The sequence below is a fragment of the Balaenoptera acutorostrata genome, chromosome 3, assembly GCF_949987535.1.
Source record: "Balaenoptera acutorostrata chromosome 3, mBalAcu1.1, whole genome shotgun sequence".
In the NCBI taxonomy this organism is placed as follows: domain Eukaryota; kingdom Metazoa; phylum Chordata; class Mammalia; order Artiodactyla; family Balaenopteridae; genus Balaenoptera; species Balaenoptera acutorostrata.
In genome coordinates this window covers 152,221,541-152,247,199 of record NC_080066.1, presented here as the reverse complement: position 1 = coordinate 152,247,199, position 25,659 = coordinate 152,221,541, and the positions used below count along the sequence as shown (strand labels likewise).

The window sequence follows — 25,659 nt, the reverse complement described above, 5'->3', positions numbered from 1 at the left end:
GAAGCTCTCCAAACCCCATACTATTGGGATTTTCTGGCGGCTTCCTCACATAGGCATGATCAATTATTAACTCAGTTTCTGGCCCCGCTCTCCTCTGGAGAATGGGACAAGACGGCTGAAAATTCCAAGCTTCTAATCATGGATTGGTCTTTCTGGTTACCAGTCTCCATCCAGGAGCCATCCAGGATCCCACCCAGAGTCGCCTCGCTAGAACAAAAGATGCTACTAGTGCTTTTATCACTTAGGAATTTACAAGGGTTTAGGAGCTCTGTGCTGGAAGTTGGGAGAAAGGTACAGGCAGAGACCAGTACACATGTTTCTTATCATTTCCAGCTTCCGTCATCAAGTCCATCTTGCAAAACCTGACACATATATATTCACTCACATATACATAGTTTAAATGGCAAATAACAAGGTAATATAATGTTGCCAACATATATTAGAATTATCTAATATATCTACTTCTGAAATACATAATGAAATGCTGCTCTAGGTCATGAAGAAACAGGTGAACATTCTAAAGGAATGGGAAATGTAGATTAAAAGGAATACGAATATTTTCCCAATAAGAGAGGGAAATATTCAACCTAACAACAAAAACAAAAACAAAAGAGCACAATATGAGATTCTCTTTTCAACCTATAAAATTTATAAAATTATAAAAATTAGACACACGCACACCTATACACACACATTACACCAGTATTGACAACATGGCTGTCTCATACAGTGTCTTTGATGGTGTAGTTGATTGTTTCTGGTATGCATAGTAAAGGATCATAATACTGTTCAGAAGTTTGACCCAGTAATTTCCCAAAGAATCTCTCTTAAAGAAATAATCAGTGACACACAAAGACTTATACATGTATATGTCCCTTCACCATAGGAACGGACTTTATAAAGAAAAACTATCAACAATGTCAAGGGCTAACAACAGGGGACTGATTAAATGAAGGGTAGTAGCACCAATCAATGGAATACACATCACTGTTTTTAAAAAGTCATGTATTTGAAGAATATAATAACATGGTAAGAAAAACATCATACAATACTGAGGTAAAATGGATGTACACTTACTTGAGTAAAAACTCAATACACACAACAACAAGCCTAGAGGAAAATGGAAATATTCTAAAATGTTAAGTGTGCTAGTTTCTAGTGAATGGATTATATGCAACTCCTTTTCTAGTGAATAATTTTCTCTATTTTCCAAGTTTTCTATGAACTTTTATTACTCTAGATTCAGAGAAAAAGAGATCCTATCAGTTAAGACCCATATCAAAAGCCACTATCACTCTGAATTCTTTTCTAATCTTCACATCATAGTATGTAGTTTCACTCTCCCCTCCAGAACACGTGCCTATGGTGTCTCTATTTCCCCTTTTCTTAGATCCTCCTACTCAAGAGAATTTAAAGAGGAAATCATCTTTGTGTCTTTTGAAATACATGGTCTACAATTTAACTTCATCATTAAGTGGCCCCCAAATTTCTGCTGCTTCTGCCTTTTATCACTCATTATCAGCCTCTAGAGAAGCCTGACACTCCAGCTTGATAGATGGCGAGATTCCTTCAAGTGTCACGGAAGACACTGTTTACAGAAAGTAGCGGAAAGAGAGATACAAAGAGAGGAAAGAGGAAGAGGAGGGCAAATCGCATACACATTGGTAACAATCAAGGGAAGGAGTGTAGGCATTTTGAGTTGCTTGTCAACTCCCGCAAAACCATACTACTATGTCAAGGGTTTAAACACGGTTCCAGATCTACTCTTTCAACATCAATGCCCTGAAATACCCCTACCCTCACACTGCAAGTCCAGGAACTCCCCTGAGAACTTAGGCAGGAGAAAGACGAGCCACTTCCTTTGCCTATGGCTGGGGCTGCTGCCCTGCACAGGGCATGGACGGGCTCGAGAGAGAAGAAACTTGATGTGGGGAGCCGGGGCCCCAGCTCTAGAGGTACCATGCAGGTACTGAGTCTCAGTTTCCTCATCTGTAAAATGAAGATGACACCTGCCTCACAATGGTATAGAAGAAAAAAAACAGATGGCAAAACAAAAAGAGTTCTGTACTGTTTTTGAATTTCAGGAAAAAACACCTGTCAGGAATTGCTTTACTGAAAAAGAAAGTTGAGGAACTGGAACACCGTATCACAAATTAACGTGTTTTTTATTTTAAACACATTAAGCTTTAGAAAAGTTTAGTAAGTTTAATATGGAACTATTTATATCAAGTGGTGCAAAACTGAATCATTTATTTGCACGCTAATGATTATTAAAGTCACTTATGAAATTCATCTAAATAATGTTTTACCAGCTTTCAAAATAACTAGATCACAAAGGTCCATATGTGAAGATACAAAAATAACTTAAAATACACTTGCATGAGGAGAATCCTTACTCATTCAAGGAGAAGATATCAAAGAACTAAAAACATACTTGCTTTGAAAATTTTTAGTAATTTTTTTTCATCTAAGTAGTTCTGTAACTAGTATAGTAATTTACAGCTAAGATGTTCACTTCCATTCTTAAATTAGAAACTCAGATCTGGTAAGATTTTTGATATTTTATATGCTTTTCTTCCACAGTAGGTAATCATTTATTTATAAATTAATTATTAAACAAAATCAATAATAAATTATTCAAATAATTACTGAGCACCAGTTGTGTACCAGGTATTACTCTTTTCCTTTCAGAGCTAAAGCCTTGTCAGTTATGTGTTGTTAGATACTAAAGGGCATGCTTTCTCCATCTGTTGTGTTTTCTGTAGAATCACTCTCCTCCCAAACAACTGAAAAAGTATGTAATTTATAAATATCTTGAAAATTTCTTGGTACGTTCACTTTAACACTGAAGTAATTATTAACAAGAAAAAAACTACACATATACACTAATTGTGGCAGCTGTTCCCAGGATAAATGATTACAGCATTCCTGGGATTGTCCCCTTTTCCCCACCCAAGTGTTTGTGGAAGAAAGTCTGGAGCTGCTGCCAAGCATCCACCTGGGCCCTGGCATGAGCCCTGGGCTCCCCTCCCCAGATGACAGGACTGCCCACCAAGGTGTGCAGGGAAGCCCGGCACATGGGGAAGTAAGGAGGCTCAATGTAGTGTCCCGCCCCTGGGTAGCAGATGATCTGGGGCTTCGCCTTACTATGGGCCTGCAAGCGTTTAGAGGCCTCATTAGCATAGAATTCACTCTTCCAGTTGTGGTCATCCTGACCCACAAGGAACAGGAAGGGGCACTCAGCCCTTTCCACAGGAATGAAGCTCTTCTGGTCAGGTCCTTCCAAAGGGCTGTTCAGGACATCCAAAATGTCTGCTAGGCCATCTTTGGTCACCTTGAATCGACTTCGGCTGACACCCACAGGCGGCAGTGTCTCACCCTTGTAGTGTAGGGTTCCGCCGACACTGGCCACAGAGCCATTGATTATGACAGCCGCGGTGATGCCCTTCAGGAATGAGGCCATGGAGAGGCAGAGTTCGCCTCCTTTGGAAATCCCAAGCAGCCCGACCCCTGGGCCCTTTACCTGAGAAAAGGCCAAAGGGAAAAGGAGAATGAGTCCATGAACAGTGCAGTGTGGCGAGTAGCGCCTGGACTTGAGAGTCGGTTAGAACTGAGCGTGGACCTGGGCTCTCCCACTTATCAGGGTTTGCAGCCTTGGGATACTGACTTATCCTTCCTCTTTACCTTGCTTTCCACAATTTCTCCATCACCATTCCTGGTGTCTTTTTTTTTTTTTTTATTCCTGGTGTCTTCAACCATGTGGATGACAACTAAATACTTTGGCCTCTCAGTTCCTTGACCTCCAAACCTCCCATGATCTTTTTTTCTCCCCAACCTCAGACACACACTTCCATTGTCATAACCTAAACCGAGTCATCAATAAGTACATCATCTCCAAAATCTCAGCTTCAAGCATTCTACTCTCTAATCACCATCTTATTTATCTCCAGTTTAGCCATTTTAGTACTGCCCACTCCCACCTCTTTGAGACCCTGACTACCATTTTTTCCCTATCAGTACCTCTCTCATTTTCTCACTTCCCACCTCATCCAGCTTAGATTTCAAGCTTCATCATTATTATCGCTCCCCTGCAAACACTCCTAACTCCCTTAATACCTCTCTCCCTTTGGTCCTACTTGCCTAGAAAAGTGCTAACCTCAGTTAAAAACACCTGTTATTCACTTCCTCCAGGCCTGCATTTGTGCAAATGAACACTGCTGGAGAAAAAAAATACATGCTTGTCGGGCTTCCCTGGTGGTGCAGTGGTTAAGAATCCGCCTGCCAATGCAGGAGACATGGGTTCGAGCCCTGGTCCAGGAAGATCCCACATGCCGCGGAGCAACTAAGCCCATGCGCCACAACTAGTGAACCTGTGCTCTAGAGCCCGCGAGCCACAACTACTGAGCCCGTGTGCCTAGAGCCCATGCACCTCAACAAGAGAAGCCACCGCGATGAGAAGCCTGCACACCACAACGGAGTAGCCCCCACTTGCCACAACTAGAGAAAGCCTGCACACAGCAACGAAGCCCCAACGCAGCCAAAAATAAATTAATTAATTAAAAAAAAATACATGCTTGTGCGGACAGATCTTACTTTCATGTCATGACCACAAATTTCAAATAAGCATCCATATTGCCCCTCAATCCTGCTTCCCTGATGTTTGCTTTCCACTTCTCCAAAAGGCCATTCCACCTTGTCTCCTACCTCTGTAAGCCCCTTTTAACCCCTATTCGCCTTCACTAAAAATAGAAGCTATCAGGTAGGAACCTGTTCTCAATTTTCCCTTCCAAGTCTACTTAGTTCTACATGAATCAAGCTCTCCTCCTTCCCTCCTGTTTCCAAAGTATCTCTAATTCAAGGCCACCCTCTGCTTGTGCTTGGGACCCCATCTATTCTCATCCTCAGGGACTTTGCTCCTGCAATTACTCCTTCTCTCTCTCCTTCATAACTTTCTTCTTTACTGGCTCATCCCCATCAGTGTACCCCAAGCTCTAGTAACTCTTACATTTTAATAACAATCCTTTGAGCTTAAATCCACTCTGCCCCAGTTTTCTACTCCCTTTCACAGCAAAACTTGTGGGAAACTTTGTAGTTATTTTCTTTCTTCATTTTCTACTCAATCCCCTCCAGGGTAATTTGGGTTTGCCCTATTCCATAAGGACTCTTCTTGTCAATTACCAAACTCTTCTGTTACAAATGCCTTTTTATTGACCTCTCAACAGCACTTTTTTTTGTTTTTTGTCATGGTTTCTACAAGAGCACCCTTAACTGTTTTCAGCCACTTATTTCTCATAAAGATACTCGGAATGGGATATTACTGTCATCCCAACTTTTGAGAGGAAGAAACAGAGGCCCCAAGGTCATGAAGCTAGTTAAGTGGCAAAATCAAACCTCAAATTTAACTTTTCTCTATCAAACATATTGTGCTGGTTCCACTACACCCCATCACATTTTCTAAGAGCTCCAGCACTTCCATCCACCTTGAGCTCTGATTGACTTATAAAATAAGCAAGGTTTATCTCCTAATCCTCTGATACCCTGAGCAAGGTCTATCTTCTAATCCTCTGATATCCTGAGCCCTCCAAACACTCCGTACTACCTAGGTTCTTTGTCACCAGGTTCTTCTTTAAAACTGAATCCTCTGCTCTCAGAGGGGCACATGGAGGAGAGGTTTATTAAACACAAACATTTAAACTAGAGACACTGATCTCCTTCCCCTTTTCCTCTACTTCCTGTGTCAAACCCAGGGTTCTCAATGTGTTTGGGCTTGTAATGAAATAGTATAAAATACTGGAATTTAAAATTCCATAATTCCAACTAGGACATCTTTACTAGCAGGAAATCTATTACAGTAACATCTAATTGCATGGAAACTGTCTGGGAAAAGCGACTATGAAAGGTAGTGTGTGTTGGGGGCAGGGAAGGGCTGTCATGAATTTGTCAAGTTCTGTGAAAACCAAGAGCATTTAAGAGAAGGAGAACTGATATGTAGAACATAAAAATTAGAGGAAGTTCCAACCTGAGGGTGATTAAGCAGGTAGTTCATAGCTTCTTCAAAGTACTCCAGGTGGAGGTTCTCTATGCTCTTGGGGAGGTCTTCATAGTTATAATAAGCCAGAGCCATCACAGCAAAACCCTTCCCAGCCAGCAGACTAGCTCGATATTCCGGAAGGCCACGTCCAGTTCCAGAAATGTCCACAATCCCAGGAAAGGGTGCAGGTCCTTGGGAAGAAACAAAACACAAGACTAAACTATACTTGAAACTCTTTGCAGTGGCGTCAAAAGCCATTTTTACCTATTTGGTGATGTCAAAGTTTTCTGTTGACAATCAGAAATGGTGAACGGCTCTGGTCTTCAAAGATCCAGACTGTGGCATAGGCTAAACCCACATTCCCCGCTATACCTGGGGCCTCAAGGCCCCACAGATTTTTACAAAAAGCATGTACTACTTTTTTTTTTAAATAAATTTATTTATTTATTTTTGGCTGTGTTGGATCTTTGTTTCTGTGCGAGGGCTTTCTCCAGTTGCAGCGAGCGGGGGCCACTCTTCATCGCGGTGCGCGGGCCTCTCACTGTTGCGGCCTCTCCCGTTGCGGAGCACAGGCTCCAGATGCACAGGCTCAGTAGTTGTGGCTCACGGGCCTAGCCGCTCCGCGGCATGTGGGATCCTCCCGGACCGGGGCACGAACCCGTGTCCCTTGCGTTGGCAGGCGGATTCTTAACCACTGTGCCACCAGGGAAGCCCCATGTACTATTTTTGTGATTAAAAATAATTTAAAGGGACTTCCCTGGTGGCGCAGTGGTTGAGAATCTGCCTGCCAATGCAGGCGACATGGGTTTGAGCCCTGGTCCTGGAAGATCCCACATGCCACGGAGCAACTAAGCCCATGCACCACAACTATTGAGCCTGCGCTCTACAGCCCATGAGCCACAACTCCTGAGCCCACGTGCCACAACTTCTGAAGCCCGTGCGCCTAGAGCCCAAGCTCTGCAACAAGAGAAGCCACTGCAATGAGAAGCCTGTGCACAGCAACGAAGAGTAGCCCCCGCTCGCCGCAACTAGAGAAAGCCTGCACACAGCAACTAAGACCCAACATCGAAGACCCAATGCAGCCAAAAAAAAAAAATTTATTTTTAAAAATAGTAATAATTTACGGATAATGAAAACAGCAAATCATTGCCCTCTCCCGTCCCCCCCCGCCCCCAAATCAACAATGCCAAATGCTAGCGAGGATGTGGAACAGCTGGATCCCTCATACACTGCTGGTGATGTGAAATTAATAAAGGGAAACCTCACAATGAATCCAGAGGACAGAAGGGGAGCTCTCAGCAGTACCACTCCACATCATTTTTAGGACGAATTGTCAAATACAGATCCCAACAGAAGAATCATCAACAGGAAAGAATCATCAATCACAGGCCCCCAAAAGAAAAGATGTACATTGCATCCCTTCCAAGAAATCAACTACCCCAGCAACTCAGCTAATGAGAAATCACCATCACCCTAAACTGTCACTTTTCTCCAATGGACTTTTGTTAAAAACAACTCCTACCAAATTCCTTTTTCTGTATAAAACAACATTCCTCTCCTTGTTTTGTTGAACTTGCCTATGGTTTTTGCTATGGCTTGCTTGTCCGGAATTGCAATTCTCTGGTATTGTAGAATTAACCCATTTTTGCTGGTAAAACCACTGTTTTATTTTTAAGGTCAACATGACTTGGTGTTCAGAAGTGGGATCCAAAAAGGACCCCACAAAACTCCCAGGCTGGTGAGGACACAGGTGCCAGTACCCACAGAGCCCACTGAGCTTGCTGCCTTCTAGCAGACCCTGGAGTTTGAGGGTAAGTCTCTCCTGGATTTCAAGCTCCACTCTCTGCATTTTGAGCTCTCCAAGCTTTATTCAGGATCTATTTAAAGGCTTTGGGACACTGGGGGGGAGTGAGGGGGAGGAGAAGTGGAGCCCCGACAGGACCAGTGCCCCTGAGGGGTGGCTGGGAGAGGGGAGGGGTTCCCACACCTGGAGGGACCCTTGGGGGTTCGGATGGGGGGAGCGAGCCTTGTGTTTCCCCTGCCCAATCAGCCCTGGGAAGCCTGCTGGGCTCCCAGGCCGTGTCCTCCACCCTCCGAGGCCCTCTCCAGGCTGTGTGGGTCCTAGGGGCACAGGAGGTGGGGGGGGGGGTTGGAGAGAGAAGAGGAGAGGCAGACAGGGAAGGGCCCTCCAGGATCAGAGGATCAGGGGAGGCACGGAGGGCATTTCCCCCGCCCACTCAGGCCCTGGAAAACCTGCTGGACTCCCAAGCCTGGTGCTCCTTCTCTGGGGCCCCCTCTGGCCAGGTGGGTCCTAGGGGTGTGGGAGGGAGGGAGGAGAGGGGAAGAAGAGGAGAGACTGATGGTGGGGAGGGGCCATCCAGGATCAGAGGATCAGGGGAAACACTGGAGGCGTTTCCTCCACCCACTCAGCCCCGGGAAGCCTGTTGGGCTTCTGGATCTGGTCCCCTGCCTTCCGGGGCTCCCTCTGGTTGTGTGGGTCCTAGGGGCATAAGAGGGAGGGAGGGGGGAAGAAGAAGAGAGGCCAATGGGGGACGGACCCTCTGGGATTGGAGGATGGGGGCAACGCACCTAACTCCCCCCCACCAACTCAGGTCCAGGGAGCCTGCGGGGTCCTGGACGTGGTCCTCCACCCTCCAAGGCCAGAGGCACTGCTGGGCCCCTCTTGCCTAAGCCCTACCCCCCACCCCCGCAGGGCCTTTTCCAGCCCTTTGGGACCTAAGCATAGGCCCCATCCACCACCTAAACCCCACTCCTGCTTAAGCCCCGCCCCCCTCCCCCAGCCAAGGCTTTTTTCTCTCTTTTTTGCTATTGTGGTTCTGTTTTACCTTCTGGTTGTTGTTTCATCTATATTTTTATTTTTTTCTAACATATCTTTTAGTTTTCTAATTTTATTATTTACTCTTTGTTATTGTTCTGCTCCTTTTTTTCTTTTTCTGCCACCCCACACAGCTTGCAGGATTTTGGTTCATGAGCCGGGGGTCCGGCCTGAGCTCCTGCGGTGGGAGCTCCAAGTCCGAACCACTGGCCTAACAGAGAACTTCAGACCCCAGGGAATATTCACCAGAGTGAGGTCTCCCGGAGGTCCTCATCTTGGCACAAAGACCCAGCTCTACACAACAGCCTATAAACTCCAGTGCTGAAAGCCTCAGGCCAAACAACCAGTAAGACAGGAACACAATCCCACCCATCAAAAAAACCCCCAAAAAAACCAAAATGAGACAACAAAAAAATATGTCACAGGTGAAGGAGCAAGGTAAAAACCTACAAAACCAAATAAATGAAGAAGAAATAGGCAACCTACCTGAAAAAGAATGCAGAGTAGTGATAGTAAAGATGATCCAGAGTCTTGGAAATAGAATGGAGGTACAGATTGAGAAAATACAAGAAATGCTTAACAAAGATCTAGAAGAACTAAACAAACAAACATAGATGAACAACACAATAACTAAAATGAAAAATACACTAGAAGGAATCAATAACAGAATAACTGAGGCAGAAGAATGAATAAGTGAGCTGTAAGACAGAATGGTGGAAATAACTGCCTAGGAGCAGAATGAAGAAAAAAGATTGAAAAGAATTGAAGACAATCTCGAAGACCTCTGGAACAACACTAAACGCACCAACATTCGAATTATAGGGGTCCCAGAAGAAGAAGGGAAAAAGAAAGGGTCTGAGATAATATTCGAAGACATTATAATGGAAAATTTCTCTAATATAGGAAAGGAAATAGTCACCCAAGTCCAGGAAGCGCAGAGAGTCCCATACAGGATAAACCCTAGGAGAAACACACCAAGACACATATTAATCAAACTAACAAAAATTAAATTCAAAGAAAAAATATTAAAAGCAGCAAGGGAAAAGCAACAAATAACATACAAAGGAATCCCCATAAGATTATCAGCTGATTTTTCAGCAGAAACTCTGCAGGCCAGAAGGGAGTGGCAGGATATACTTAAAGTGATGAAAGAGAAAAACCTACAACCAAGATTACCCAGCAAGGATCTCATTCAGATTCAACAGAGAAATCAAAAGCTTTACAGACAAGCAAAAGCTAAAAGAATTCAGCACCACCAAACCAGCTTTACAACAAATGCTAAAGGAACTTCTCTAGGTGGGAAACACAAAAGAAGAAAAAGACCCACAAAAACAAACCCAAAACAATTAAGAAAATGGTAACAGGAGCATACATATGGATAATAACCTTGAATGTAAATGGATTAAATGCTCCAACCAGACTCAACACAGACTGGTTCAATGGATACAGAAACAAGACCCAAATACATGATGGCTACAAGAGACCCACTTCAGACCTAGGGACACATATAGACTGAAAGTGAAGGGATGGAAAAAGATATTCCATGCACATGGAAATCAAAAGAAAGCTGGAATAGCAATACTCGCTTCAGATAAAATAGACTTTAAAATAAAGACTGTTACAAGAGATAAGGAAGGACACTACATAATGATCAAGGGATCAATCCAAAAAGAAGACATAACAATTATAAATATTTAGGCACCCAACATAGGAGCCCCTCAATACATAAGGCAAATGCTAACAACCATAAAATGGGAAATCGACAGTAACACAATAAGAGTAGGGGACTTTAACACCCCTCTTATACCAATGGACAGATCATCCAAACAGAAAACAAATAAGTAAACACAAGTTTTAAATGACACAATAGACAAAATAGATTTTAAAAAATTAATTAATTAATTTAGTTAGTTATTTTTGGCTGCGTTGGGTCTTCGTTGCTGCGTGAGGGCTTTCTCTAGTTGTGGCGAGCGGGGGCTACTCTTTATTGCAGTGCGCGGGTTTCTCATTGCAGTGGCTTCTCTTGTTGCGGAGCACGGGCTCTTGGCACTCGGTGTTCAGTAGTTGTGGCACGTGGGCTCAATAGTTGTGGCTCTCAGGCTCTACAGCGCAGGCTCAGTAGTTGTGGTGCAGGGGCTTAGTTGCTCCGTGGCATGTGGGACCTTCCCAGACGAGGGATCGAACCCATGTCCCCTGCATTGGCAGGCAGATTCTTAACCACTGTGCCACCAAGGAAGTCCCTAGACCAGATAGATTTAATTGATATTTATAGGACATTCCACCTGAAAGTGGAAGAATACACTTTCTTCTCAAGAGCACATGGAACATTCTCCAGGATAGATCACATCTTGGGTAACAAATCAAGCCTTGGAAAATTTAAGAAAACTGAAATCATATCAAGCATCTTTTCTGACCACAACACTATGAGATTAGAAATCAATTACAGGAAAAAAACTGTAAAAAACACAAATACATGGAGGCTAAACAGTGTGCTACTAAATAACCAAGAGATCACTGAAGAAATCAAAGAAGAAATTAAAAAATACATAGAAACAAATGACAATGAAGACACGACGACCCAAAACCTATGGGATGCAGCAAAAGCAGTTCTAAAGGGAAGTTTATAGCAATTCAATCTCACCTGAAGAAACAAGAAAAATCTCAAACAATCTAACCTTACAACTAAAGCAACTAAAGAAAGAAGAACAAAGAAAACCCGAAGTCAGTAGAAGGAAAGAAATCATAAAGATCAGATCAGAAATAAATGAAAAAGAAATGAAGGAAACAATAGCAAAGATCAATAAAACTAAAAGCTGGTTCTTTGAGAAGATAAACAAAATTGATAAGCCATTAGCCAGACTCATCAAGAAAAAAAGGGAGAGGAAGCAAATCAATACAATTAGAAATGAAAAAGGAGAAATCACAACTGCCACCTCAGAAATACAAAGGATTATAAGAGACTACTACAAACAACTATATGCCAATAAAATGGACAACATGGAAGAAATGGACAAATTCTTGGAAAGGTACAATTTGAGCCAGGAAGAACTAGAAAATATAAACAGACCTATCATAAATAATGAAATTGCAACTGTAATTAAAAATCTTCCAACAAACAAAAGCCCAGGACCAGATGTCTTCACAGGCAAATTCTTTTTTTTTTTTTTTTTTTTAAAGGATTTTCTTATTTTTATTTATTTATTTATTTATTTTTGGCTGTGTTGGGTCTTCGGTTCGTGCGAGGGCTTTCTCCAGTTGCGGCAAGCGGGGGCCACTCTTCATCGCGGTGCGGGGACCGCTCTTCATCGCGGTGCGCGGGCCTTTCTCTATCGCGGCCCCTCCCGTCGCGGGGCACAGGCTCCAGACGCGCAGGCTCAGCAATTGTGGCTCACGGGCCCAGCTGCTCCGTGGCATGTGGGATCTTCCCAGACCAGGGCTCGAACCCGTGTCCCCTGCATTAGCAGGCAGATTCTCAACCACTGCGCCACCAGGGAAGCCCCTCAGGCAAATTCTATCAAACATTTAGAGAAGAGCTAACACCTATCGTTCTCAAACTCTTCCAAAAAACTGCAGAGGGAGGAACACTCCCAAATTCATTCTATAAGGCCACCATCACCCTGATACCAAAACCAGATAAAGATATCACAAAAAAAGAAAATTACAGACCAATATCACTAATGAACATAGATGCAAAAATCCTGAACATAATACTAGAAAACAGAATTCAACAGCACATTAAAAGGATCATACACCATGATCAAGTGGGATTTATCCCAGGGATGCAAGGATTCTTCAATATACACAAATCAGTCAATGTGATACACCATAGTAACAAATTAAGGAATAAAAACCATATGGTCATCTCAATAGATGCAGAAAAAGCTTTTGACAAAATTCAACAATCATTTATGATAAAAACTCTCCAGAAAATGGGCAGAGAGGGAAGATACCTCAACATAATAAAGGCCATATATGACAAACCCACAGCAAACATCATTCTCAATGGTGAAAAACTGAAAGCATTTCCACTAAGGTCAGGAACAAGACAAGGATGTCCACTCTCGCCACTCTTACTCAACATAGTTTTGGAAGTCCTAGCCATGGCAATAAGAGAAGAAAAAGAAATAAAAGGAAAACAAATTGGAAAAGAAGAAGTAAAACTGTCACTGTTTGCAGATGACATGAACTATATATAGAAAATCCTACAGATGCCACCAGAAAACTACTAGAACTAATCAATGAATTTGGTAAGGTTGCAGTATCCAAAAGTAATGCACAGAAATCTCTTGCATTCCTATACACTAACAATGAAAAATCAGAAAGAGAAATTAAGGAAACAATCCCATTTACCACCACAACAAAAAGAATAAAATACCTAGGAATAAACATACCTAAGGAGCAAAAGACTTATACTCAGAAAACTATAAAATATTGACGAAAGAAATCTAAGATGAAATAAACAGATGGAGAAATATACCATGTTCTTGGATTGGAAGAATCAATATTGTGAAAATGACTATACTACCCAAAGCAATCTACAGATTCAATGCAATCCCTATCAAACTACCAATGGCATTCTTCACAGAAATAGAACAAAAAAATTTTGCAATTTGTATGGAAACACTAAAGACCCCAAATAGACAAAGCAATCTTGAGAAAGAAAAATGTAGCTGGAGGAATCAGGCTCCCTGACTTCAAACTATACTACAAAGCTACAGTAATCAAGACAGTATGGTACTGGCACAAAAACAGAAATATCAATCAATGGTACAGGATCAAAAGCCCAGAGATAAACCCATACACTCGTGGTCACCTAATTTATGACAAAGGAGGCAAGAATACACAATAGAGAAAAGACAGCCTCTTCAATAAGTGGTGCTGAGAAAACTGGACAGCTACATGTAAAAGAATGAAATTAGAACACTCCCTAACACCATACACAAAAATAAACTCAAAAGGAATTAAAGACCTAAATGTAACACCAGACACTATAAAACTCTTAGACAAAAATATAGGAAAAACACTCTTTGACATAAACCACAGCAAGATCTTTTCTGACCCACCTCCTAGCGTAATGAAAATAAAAACAAAAATAAACAAATGGGACCTAATGAAACTTAAAAGCTTTTGCACAGCAAAGGAAACCATAAACAAGATGAAAAGACAACCCTCAGAATGGGAGAAAATATTTGAAAATAAAGCAATGGGCAAAAGATTAATCTCCAAAATGTACAAACAGCTCATGAAGCTCAATATCAAAAAAACAAACAACCGAATTTAAAAAATGGGTGGAAGACCTAAACAGACATTTCACCAAAGAAGACATAGAGATGGTCAAGAGGCACATGAAAAGAAGCTCAACATCACTAATTATTAGAGAAACACAAATCAAAACTACAGTGAGGTATCACCTCACACAGGTCAGAATAGCCATCATCAAAAAATCTACAAACAATAAATGCTGGAGAGGGTGTGGAGAAAAGGGAACCCTTTTGCACTGTTGGTGCGAATGTAAATTGATACAGCCACTATGAAGAACAGTATGGAGGTTCCTTAAGAAACTAAAAATAGAACTACCATATGATCCAGCAATCCCACTACTGGGCATATACCCTGAGAAAACCATAATTCAAAAGGACACATGTACCCCAATGTTCATTGCAGCACTATTTACAATAGCCAGGACATGGAAACATGGAAACAATCTAAATGTCCAATGACAGATGAATGGATAAAGAAGATGTGGTACATATATACAATGGAATATTACTCAGCCATAAAAAGGAATGAAACTGGGTCATTTGTAGAGATGTGGATAGACCTAGAGTCTGTCATACAGAGTGAAGTAATCCAGAGAGAAAAACAAATATTGTATATTAACACATATATGTGGAATCTTGAAAAATGGTACAGATGAACCTATTTGCAGGGCAGGAATAGAAATGTAGACGTAGAGAACGGACATGTGGACATGGGGGGGGAAGGGGAGGGTGGGATGAATTGGGAGATTAGGTTTGACATAAATACACTACCATTTGTAAAATAGCTAGCTAGTGGGAACCTGCTGTATAGCACAGGGAGCTCAGCTCGGTGCTCTGTGACAACCTAGATGGGTGGGATGGGGGGGGTGGGAGGGAAGTCCAAGATGGAGGGGATATAGGTATACATATAGCTGATTCACTTCATTGTACAGCAGAAACTAACACAACATTTTAAAGCAATTATACTCCAATTAAAAAAAAAGGCTTTGTCCTTTATTCCTTTAGCCTTGGGTCTGATTTCTTTAGGAACTGGGCTGTTCCTATTGGAACTGTGCTGTTTAGGAATTTTTCTTTTTGCTCTAGAGAAAAACCTTTAAGAAATGGGATCCCAGTCATCAAAATGCTTTGACAATGCCCCCGCTTCTGGGACTCCAGCCAGTTTTATGTTTAAAAACTTTGGTCCCTCCTCATGTGCATTTCTAACTAAATGGACAGCCCTAAGAAACATAATTTAGAACACCAATCGACATGATGGGGAACTTTTGAGCTCCCCAAACTTACTTTTCTTTCCTTTTTTTAAAATAAATTTATTTATTTATTTTTGGCTGTGTTGGGTCTTCATTGCTGTACGCGGGCTTTCTTCAGTTGTGGTGAGCAGGGGCTACTCTTCGTTGTGGTGCGCAGGCTTCTCACTGCGGTGGCTTCTCTTGTTGCGGAGCACGGGCTCTAGGTGCCGGGGCTTCAGTAGTTGTGGTGCATGGGCTCAGTAGCTGTGGCTCACAGGCTCTAGAACACAGGCTCAGTAGTTGAGGTGCATGGGCTTAGTTGCTCCGCAGTATGTGGGATCTTCCCGGACCAGGGCTCAAACCTGTGTCCCCTGCATTGGCAGGCGGACTCTTAACCACTGCGCCACCAGGGAAGTCCTACTTACTTTTCTTAAAACTGAATTGGACACCCATTTTAATTGGCATTTTGAGGCTTCCAAACAATATCGGGAATCTAAAATTACCTCTCTGCAAATTACAATTTCTAAGGTAACTGAGGCAAACAAACAACTAAAGAAGTCAAAAGGCTTCTAAGCCTCTCTTTCCCTCTCCCCTTCTTTGACTCCATACACATGGCAGCCACCTTACTGTGTTCAGGCCCCACCTCTAATGCCACCCCCCTCCTTCCCTGCTGCACTGCCTCCACCTCCTCTATGCCTCAGTTTCCCCATTCTAATGCTCTGAGTTTCCCTTTTTCCCTGAACTTCTCTCTACTCCCTCATCCTCTGAACCTATCAGAATCTGCCCCTCTAAAATTATGTCTTCTGAGGACCCAAATAAACCCCAAATTTCTTATGTTCCCTGGACTAAAGCCAAACTGGGAGCCATAGTTGAAGAGTTTTTAAAGTAACTGAGGACCCTCATAGGTTTGCTGAAGAGTTTAAACACAGTTATTCAAACTTACCAAGCTGGTTGCTTAGATTTCTATCAGTTAGTCCACCTGCTTGTTGGTGAGGTCAACCCAAACGTTGGATGAAGCGTCCCTGATGAGAACATCCTGAACAGGATTTAGAAAAACAAACCCCTAACTTTTGGCAAAGTGCTAGAATACTTGCTGAAAACCTCTACTGAGCAATTACAGTAGCTTTTCCTAAAACTACTGATTGGAACAAAATTCAGGCTTGCACACAAAAATCTGATGAACCTGTTCATGACTAGTAGAATTGATTTCAGATTGTTTTCAAAGCAAATTCTGGTCTTCCTTCATATGGTGAATCCACTCAGGTAGCCTTTGACTCTATGTGTATTTATGTGCTGAGCCAGGATCTTCCTCTTTTAGTTAAAACAAGCAGGGTGGAATGGGAAACTATGTCCACTCCAGATTTAGTTAATCTGGCAAATCAGCTCACTCGCACCCTAGATGAGTCACCTAAAAGAAAGACCACTAGACTTCTTAATTTTCAACTCTGGCAAATGAAGTCCCCTAAACAGAGCCAAAATCCCTCCTAGTTTTTCCTATTATTGCAAAGAGCCCGGACATTGAAAAAGATTTTTACAAATTTTAGTGCTCCAGGTGCCTTCAGGCCTCTAGCCAGCCTTTCCAATGTCCTCCTAATTTCCAATGACGGGGCTCTGAGGAACTACAGGGGCCCTTCCCAATCCTCCTTCTTAATCCACTTGGAGAAACATTTCTCCAGATTGGGGATGAAGCTCTCTCTGTCCTTAATGACACACCAGAGCTACACTCTCCATGCTCAACCCCACTGCTATAAAGCAGCCCCTGCTTTGGAGTTCTAAAATAGTTCAAATAGTGGGGCTCTCTAATGAATCTCAAGAAGTTCCCGTCTCTGAACCTATTCCCTTCTGTTTAGGCCCTTGACAGATATACACCCTTTTCTCCTGAGTTCCTCTGTCCCTATTCATTTATTAGGCTGAGACTCAGAAAAGGATTATACTGGAATTTCTCTCTCCCACAACAGGGAAATAATTTTGGAATTTGACAGTAGCAATTAAAATAGCCAACCAAGTGAATTAAATGACTCTTTGATATCCTTTATTGGCTCCATTACTGATGGCACTGTAGCTGAATCTGGGAGACACTGATCTATTGTCCTGACTGGATCAGCTACCATCATCCTCTTTACAGGCAAAATTTCAAGTGATATTGGAGGAATCCACAGTGCAACTCCTATCAACATTCAAACAGATCTCTCAAAACCTCTCCCAAAATTAATCAGTACCCTAGAAATAAAGAATCCCTGCAAGGTATCAAACCCATAATAGAGGATTACAATCCTCAGGGCTTCATTATCCCCTGTACTAGTGTCTGGAACACCCCTATTTTAGCTGTGAGAAAACCCAATGGCTGGGCCAGGAGGTTTGTCCAGGACTTACAAGCAATAAACACTGTCATCCCTTGACACCCTGCTGTTCCTAACCCACACACACTACTGACATCTAGTCCCAGCAACTTTTTCACTGTAACTGATTTATACAGTGCATTCTTTAGTATTTTAATTGATGAGCCTAGCCAATACATGTTTGCTTTCACTTGGGAAGAAAGGCAATACACCTGGACAGTAATGCCCCAGGCTTCCACAGAGAGTCCCTCCTACTTTTCACAAGTCTTGAAAGCTGATTGGGGTGATATGAACGTTTCTGCAGGCTCTACTTTGTCACAATACACAGATGATTTGCTTCTCTGCTCGCCTCAAAACTCTTCATGGGAAGACAACATCCACCTGTTAAAACTTTTGGCCTTCAAGGGACACAAAGTCTCCAAAGAAAAATTGCAGTTTGCTCTAATGCAAGTTGGATATTTAGGACACCTGATTATGGAAGAAGGACTACATTTGGTTCCAAGTAGATGGGACATCCTGTACTTCCCGAAACCTAAAATTAAGTGCCAATTATGACGTTTTCTCAGGCTAGCTGTCAACTGTCAAAATTGGGTTCCAAATTTTTTCATATGACCCAGCCCCTATATACTTTACTATAAAACAACAATCTGGTCTTACCAGAAATTCTAAAATTCCCACTACTTACCACTGTACATGCATTAAGCCATTAGTCTGCTGACAAAATGATAGCATTCACGAACAAATAGTGGTGGGGAAATATTAATAAAGTCACAAAAAGTGCCTACACCTCACTTGCCCCACCTGCTCAAGCTAGAATCCAGGAAAACCTGTTCACACTGCTCCTGGACACTTACTGTCTAACGGGCCATTCAAGTTTTGGCAAATAGATTTCATACAGTTTCCTCTTTCTCATGGATCTAAATATGTTTTGGTCACGGTTTGTATGTTTTCTCACTGGACTGAAGCTTTCCCCTGTAGACAGGTCACTGCTTCTGCTATAGCTAAAATTCTGTTAGAAAAAATTATCCCTACCTGGGGAACCCCTCCTGAACTGCATAGCGATCAGGGAACCCATTTTACCGGTCAGGTACTTCAATAAGTCTGTGCTGTTTGGCTGGTTTTACAACACTTTCACTGTGCTTACTTACCATAGTCGATCTTCAGGGTAAGTCAAACAAACTAAGGGCACTATTAAGACTCAACTGGGGACTTCCCTGGTGGCGCAGTGGTTAAGAATCTACCTGCCAATACAGGGGACACGGGTTCAAGCCCTGGTCCAGGAAGATCCCACATGCCGCAGAGCAACTAAACCCGTGCACCACAACTACTGAGCCTGTGCTCTAGAGCCCGCAACGAACACCCAATGCAGCCAAAAAAACAACAACAACAACAAAGACTCAATTGGCGGGACTTCCCTGGTGGCCCAGTGGGTAAGACTCTGCGTTCCCAATGCAGGGGGCCGGGATTCAATCCCTGGTTGGGGAACTAGATCCCGAATGCATGCCGCAACTAACAGTCCACATGCTGCAACTAAGAAGTCCGCATGCAGCAACTAAGAAGTCTGAATGCCGCAACAAAGATCCCAAGTGCCGCAACTAAGACCCGGTGCAGCCAATAAATAAATATTAAAAAAATTTTTTAAAAAAAGACTCATTTGGCAAAATTCGTACAAACCCTCCAAACACCTTGGCCAAAAGCATTGCTGTTGGTCCTTCTAAATCTCAGATCCACCCCCTTTGGAACTCATAAACTCTAACCCTTTGAGATAGTCACAAGACATCCAATGCACCTGGCCCCTGCCTCTTTTGATTCACAGCTGATAAAAGGAGGTATATTCCATACTGTAAAGACCTAGTTGCTTCCATTAAAAATAATCATGCTTTGGTAGAGCAATCTTGTCACAGAGCAATCCCAGGAGATGAAGACCTTAAGCATCATACCTTGTATTCTGGAGATTTCCTCCATTGAAAAAAACACCTCCAGAAAGACTCTTTTAACCCCACTGGGAAGGCCCCTTTCAAGTACTGCTAACCAACCCTTGTGCTGCCAAACTCCAGGGAATAGACTCTTCATTTCACATGACACATCTAAAAAAAGCACCAAACCCTCACTGGACCTCACATCATAGGATGACCTGAAAGTAAAGATTTCCCAGAATTGAAGCACACGACATCTAACCAGACAGCTTTGCTAAGATGTCAGGGCCAGTACTGTTAGAAAGTTCAGGATTCACATTAGTCTTTTCATCTGGACTATTAACTGACTCTGGATTCTTATCCAAATTCAGGGTAACGGAACTTGCAACCTCACATGCTATGCCACTAATAACACATTTGGTTACAAACGTTTCTTTTAAGGTAAGAATACTGTTTTAAAATGTCTTTGAAGTTTTGCTATCTTCATGAAGAGTTCATTAGCTGTTGCCTCATGTTTATGCCTGCACTGTACCTTCCTGAATGCACTTGGTTAATTGTTTTAGATCAAGTGTGCTCTTGTTGTATTCGCTAGTCTATTTTGCTTTCCTGGCTGCTTTAAACAGGGATTTCCAGGAGGCATCCATGGCTCTGGGTTCGCCTCAGTAGGGAGAACTTTTCTCCCCGAAATCAGAATAAGTGCCAATAAATATTTATTCAGTTGGCTATCTTCAGGCCTAGGATCCCGGTTTAGAATCATCATACAATTTGGAATTGTCATGTTACTTTTGATTCTATACTTGTTTCCTGTTAAACCTCTGTAAAAATGATATACGCCAAAAGAGATGATCTCTAGTTCTTAGGGTCTTGAGAAATATGGACTATAGATGGAAAGTGCCTGAAAGTTCTCCCTCCTACCCCTCCTTGTTACTCAAATGTGACCTCAGTAGGTTTCCACTCTGTGCAGTTTCCCTCTAACAAGGGACATGACAGCCAGGAAAGGTCCTTCCTGACACAGAAGGACAAAAAGCCACTCCACTGACTCTTGATCATCAATGTTTTTGGAGAAAGATCGGGATTAAAAGGGAGAAATGTGAAAACTAATAAAGGGAAACCTCACTACAATGGAGTCAGGAGGACAGAATTGGGGAGCTCTCCTGCAGTACCACTCCATGTCAATTATAGGAAGAATTGTCAATTACAGATCACAACAGAAAGATCATCAACAGGAAAGAATCATCAACTACAGGCCCCAACAGCAAAAGATGTAAATGGCCTCCCCTCCAAGAAACTGACTACCCCAGCAACTCAGCAATGAAAAATCACCATTATCCCAAACTCTCTTTTATCTGATGGACTTTTGTTCAAAACAACCCCTCCCAGCTTCCTCCTTTTTCTCTATAAAATAGCGTTCTTCTCCTTGCTTTGTTGCACTTGCCTATGGTTTTTGCCGTGGCTTGCTTGTTCCAATTTGCAATTCTCTGCTATTCCCAAATTAACCCATTTTTGTTAGTCAAATAACTAACTTTTATTTTTAAGGGCAACAGTGGGGATGCAAAATGATACAATCCCTTTGGAAAACAGCTTACAATTTCTTATAAAGTTAAACATACACTTAGGTTATGACCCAGCAATCTCACTCCCTGGTATTTACCCAAGAAAAATGAAAACTTGTGTTCACACAAAAACTTGGATGCAAGCGTTTCCAGTGACTTTATTCTTAATCCCCAAAGACTTGAAACCCAAATGTCCTCCAACTGGCGAAAGAATAAACAAACTGTGCCACATTCATCTAATGGGAAACTTCTAAGACACAAGAAGAAGGAACTACCAATATATGGAGCAACAGGAATGAATCTCAAATACATTATGCTAGACTCAAAAAGCTACCTACTCTGTATAAGTCTAGTTATGTCACATTTTCACTATTTACATTAAAAGTTTGTATTTAATGTGCGAATTTTAAGGACTATTTATAAGGCAAATACTTTACAAGCAGAACTTTAATAATTCAGTACTAACCGTCAAAGCCCTGTCAGTACCTGTTCCCCTTCCCTCACTTTCCACTATTCTGAATTTTATTAATCTCTTGATTTTCTTTACAGTCTTACTACTTGTAAGTATACCTTAAATGGCATTTTGTTTATTTTGCCTATTTTTTGAATTTTATCTGAATGTAATGATACTGAATGTGTTCTTTGGGGACTTAATGTTTCCGTCAACACTGTTTTTGAGATTCATCCATTTTGATTCTTGGTTTTTAAAAAATATTTATTTATTTTTGGCTGCATGGGGTCTTAGTTGCTGTGGCACGCGGGCTTAGTTGCCCTGCGGCATGTGGGATCTTAGTTCCCTCACCAGGGATCGAACCCGCGTCCCCTGCATTGGAAGGCGGATTCTTAACCACTGGACCACCAGGGAAGTCCCTTGATTCTTGTGACTACAGTTCAGTCACTTTTGTGCTATAAATATACCTCAATTTATTCATCAGTTTTATTGCTGATGGACATTTAGGCTGTTTCCAGTTGTTTTTGCTCTTACAAACATAAATACCTATTGGTGCACCAGGAGTAGAATGCCAGTCAACTTTCTAAGTAAAAGCAATTTTTTCCAGGTAGATGAATAATTGTGTTCCTTTTTAAAAAAAATTTTATTTATTTTATTTATTTATTTTTGGCTGCGTTGGGTCTTTGTTGCTGCTGGCGGGCTTTCTCTAGTTGCGGTGAGCAGGGGTTACTCTTTGCAGTGCATGGGCTTCTCAATGTGGTGGCTTCTCTTGTTGTGGAGCACGGACTTCAGTAGTTGTGGCTCACGGGCTCTAGAGCGCAGGCTCAGTAGTTGTGGTGCACAGGCTTAGTTGCTCGGCGTCATGTGGGATCTTCCCGGACCAGGGCTTGAACCCGTGTCCTCTGCATTGGCAGACGGATTCTTAACCACTGCGCCACCAGGGAAGCCCCAACTGTGTTCCTTTTAGCAGTGTATGGGAGTTCCTTTTCCTCCACATACTGGTCAAAAACTGGTAATGTTAGACTTCTAAATTTTGAGGGTGTTTAATGTAGTGTGTAGTTTTATTTTGCATTTCCCTGATCCTAATCAGGATAAGCATCTTTTAACTTTTTCATTGGCCTGTTGCTTTTTATGTAATGGTAAAATTAACCAATAATTCAGAAGATTTCCAGTGGATAGCAAGAGGCCTTCTTCCTTCATGGTAATTTTCTTAAATCTTAATATACTCTGGGAGTTAGAAGCAAAGTTGTAAAACTGAGAAACTTTAGACAGAAAACTTTAAAAACTGGAAACTCCTTATACTTTTTTTTTTTTTTTAATTACAACTATCTTTACCCTTTCCTTGCGATGTCTTCGTTCTGACCTCTGTCTTGGAGCAGCAGAGCCACCTCCCCAGCCAGCCTTACGTTCCATTCTTGTCTCCTCGAAATTTTCAGGCCCCACAGAGCTTCGGAATGTTGGGAGCTACCTACTTACTGCTTTCTCTCTCACAGCCAAGATAAACAGGGAAGCAGGGGGCTTACCCGGCGGCAAGAAGAGCGTGGCGCGCACACGGCCTGAGCGCACGGGCTCGCGCCGCACCCCCGGCGCCAGGAAGTCGCGCTCCTGCACCGCCCGGCTCAGGAGTCCTCCAGCCTCCGGGTCGTGGCCATCGAGCACCTCCAGCTCCACGGCGAAGGGCGTCTGCACGTCCCGCTTCACCAGCCGCAGCAAGGGCTTCTCGGGCTCCAGAGCCCAGAGGAGCCCCATGGGCTCGAGCCCCGTGAAGCTGCCGCCCAGCGCGGGCGCGCGCTCCAGGTCCAGCTGGCCGTGGGCGTCGGCGCAGTAGCGCGCGTGGGCTCGGAAGAGCGCGCCCTTTTCGTCGCGCAGGGACGCGCGCAGCGTGACCGGCTGCCCCGGGGCCAGGCCGCGCACGCCGATGCGCACCGACTCGTCCCAGCGGCAGCGGACCGCGGGCTCCAGCGTCACTGTCGCCGCCATCCTGGTAGGGGCCCAAGAGTTTGGGTCACCGGTCCTCAGCTTTGTAGGCCCTGCCAACCGCGCCCAGGGTGTCGGGTCCCATCGACAGAGTCGGAAGGGTCGCAGGAGAGCCGGAAATGAGACCACCATTTTGCGCTTTTCAGATCTCGGGTCAACTGAAGAGGGCTGTGAAGAAAGTTAGAAACTAGAGTCCCTCTAGCGACAGGCTGCCTATCTGCAGTCTAAGGCCTAATGGGGCCGAGCAGCCTGCTATAACTCTTTGGAGGGCCGCGAAGTCCTGCCAATCAGTCGCCGACCTTTAAAAGCAAGAGCGAAAGCAGACACACAGGAACTTTATGTTGGGAAAATTTTCCTAGTTTTGCCTCTCAGAAGCTCTTTGGCTCGTGCAGCGTGGGCTGGACCGGGCTGCCCCTGAAGGAACCTGGCACTTAAAAAAGGGTCCAGTCTCCAAAATTAATGTAATAGGGCAGGGCGCGCCGGCCGGACCCCGGGGCCTCCATGATGTAGGAGCGTGAGGCCACCGCCGCCTCCTGCAGCCAGCCGCCCGATTGGCTCCGACGCGGGCCCGGGGCCGACCGGGGCGACCCCGGCCTCTGCCCCCGCCCCCAGCCCAGCTGCTAAAGCAGACGGCAGCTGAGGCAGCGCCGGCCCCTCGGCGGGACCGAGCCCCTGAGCCTGCCCGGGATCCTCTGGTGGAGCGGGGCAGCGAGCAGCCCTTGGCGCGCAGCCGTTGCTGTACGCAGTTACCCTGGGCGACCGGTTACCGTGAGAACCCCAAAGCGGGAAGGTTAGAGAGGCGATTAGCGGTCTTGCTCCGCCAACTGTTTGCCCGGCGGTGGTCCTCCAGCGGAGAGTGAGGTAAGAGGTGAATCAGATCACGGCCTTCTCCCTGGGGCCCTCCAGGCCCTCCGCAGCCTCCTGCCAGCAGGTGCCCTGGGGAGCCCCAGGACAGGCTGGGGGCTGTGTCCTGTAGGGCTTCAGAGCCCTTGCCAAGGCTGCCCACTGGCGGGGCCCAGGCCTTGACGCAGTGGTGAACCTCTCCCCCATGCCCGCCTCTGCGACCTAATGGCAGCGGTAGTCTGCCTGGGTCGCAGTCTGTGGGACCTGACCCCCGCCTTTTGGGCGGCCTGAGGAGCCTGAGGGACCCCTGAGGGCCAGTTGGGTCCTAGACACCTTGCTCCCTCAGTGATGACGGCTGGGCAGGGTCTAGGGACCCGGCCCTGAGGGTGAAAGTTGTGCCTTGGGACCTTGCCCTTTCAGGCCGGAACAGAGAATAACATTTGTTTGGTGGAGATTTATGAGAACATCGTTACCTGACCTTGACCTGACCTGACCTCAAGGACAAAGGACCTGGAACATCCCTGGTGGTCCAGTGGGTAAGACTCCCCGCTCCCAATGCAGGGGCCCGGGGTTCGATCCCTGGTCGGGGAACTAGATCCCGCAAGCATGCCGCAACTAAGACCCGGCGCAGACTAAATAAATACATACTTTTTTTTTTTAAATTAATTTATTTATTTATTTATGGCTGTGCTGGATCTCAGTTTCTGTGCGAGGGCCCTCTCCAGTTGCGGCGAGCGGGGGCCACTCCTCATCGCTGTGCGCGGGCCTCTCACTGTTGCGGCCTCTCCCGTTGCGGAGCACAGGCTCCAGACGCGCAGGCTCAGCAGTTGTGGCTCACGGGCCCAATTGCTCCGCGGCATGTGGGATCCTCCCGGACCAGGGCTCGAACCCACGTCCCCTGCATCGGCAGGCAGACTCTCAACCACTGCTCCACCAGGGAAGCCCACATTTTTTTTTTTTTTTTAAAAAGGATCTAACATCAAGAAGTTTGCAACAACTCACCACGCCCCCTCCACCTTTCCTATAAAAGCGCTTTGCTGAATGCTTTAGGGGAGTTTGGGGTTTTTAAGGCATGAGCCACCAATCTCCTTGCATGGCCCTGCAATAAACCTTTCTCTGTTCCAAACTCCAACGTTTTGGTATTGTTTGGCCTCATTGTGCGTCAGGCACATGGACTTATGTTCGGTAATATTCATAGCCAGAGGAGTGGACTGGAATTGAGTTTT

At 44.1% G+C, this 25,659-nt stretch overlaps 2 protein-coding genes across 2 annotated transcripts in view; one reads left to right on the top strand and one right to left on the bottom strand.

The window, feature by feature from the left end:
- Positions 1–988: 988 nt before the first annotated feature.
- Positions 989–24,184, bottom strand: LOC103004901 (acyl-coenzyme A thioesterase 1). The gene is made up of 3 exons (XM_007184425.2): positions 23,137–24,184; positions 6,020–6,222; positions 989–3,523 (listed from the first exon to the last, which is right to left on the bottom strand). The coding sequence occupies exons 1-3, from the start codon at positions 23,720–23,722 to the stop codon at positions 2,918–2,920; spliced, it is 1,395 nt and encodes a 464-aa protein (XP_007184487.2). The 5' UTR covers positions 23,723–24,184; the 3' UTR covers positions 989–2,917.
- HEATR4 (HEAT repeat containing 4) overlaps positions 18,937–25,659 on the top strand; it is a 50,000-nt gene continuing 43,277 nt past the window's right edge. Inside the window, 1 exon segment of the mRNA XM_007184427.3 lies at positions 18,937–20,050. Coding sequence (XP_007184489.2) covers positions 19,889–20,050 — 162 coding nt within the window. The 5' untranslated portion in view covers positions 18,937–19,888.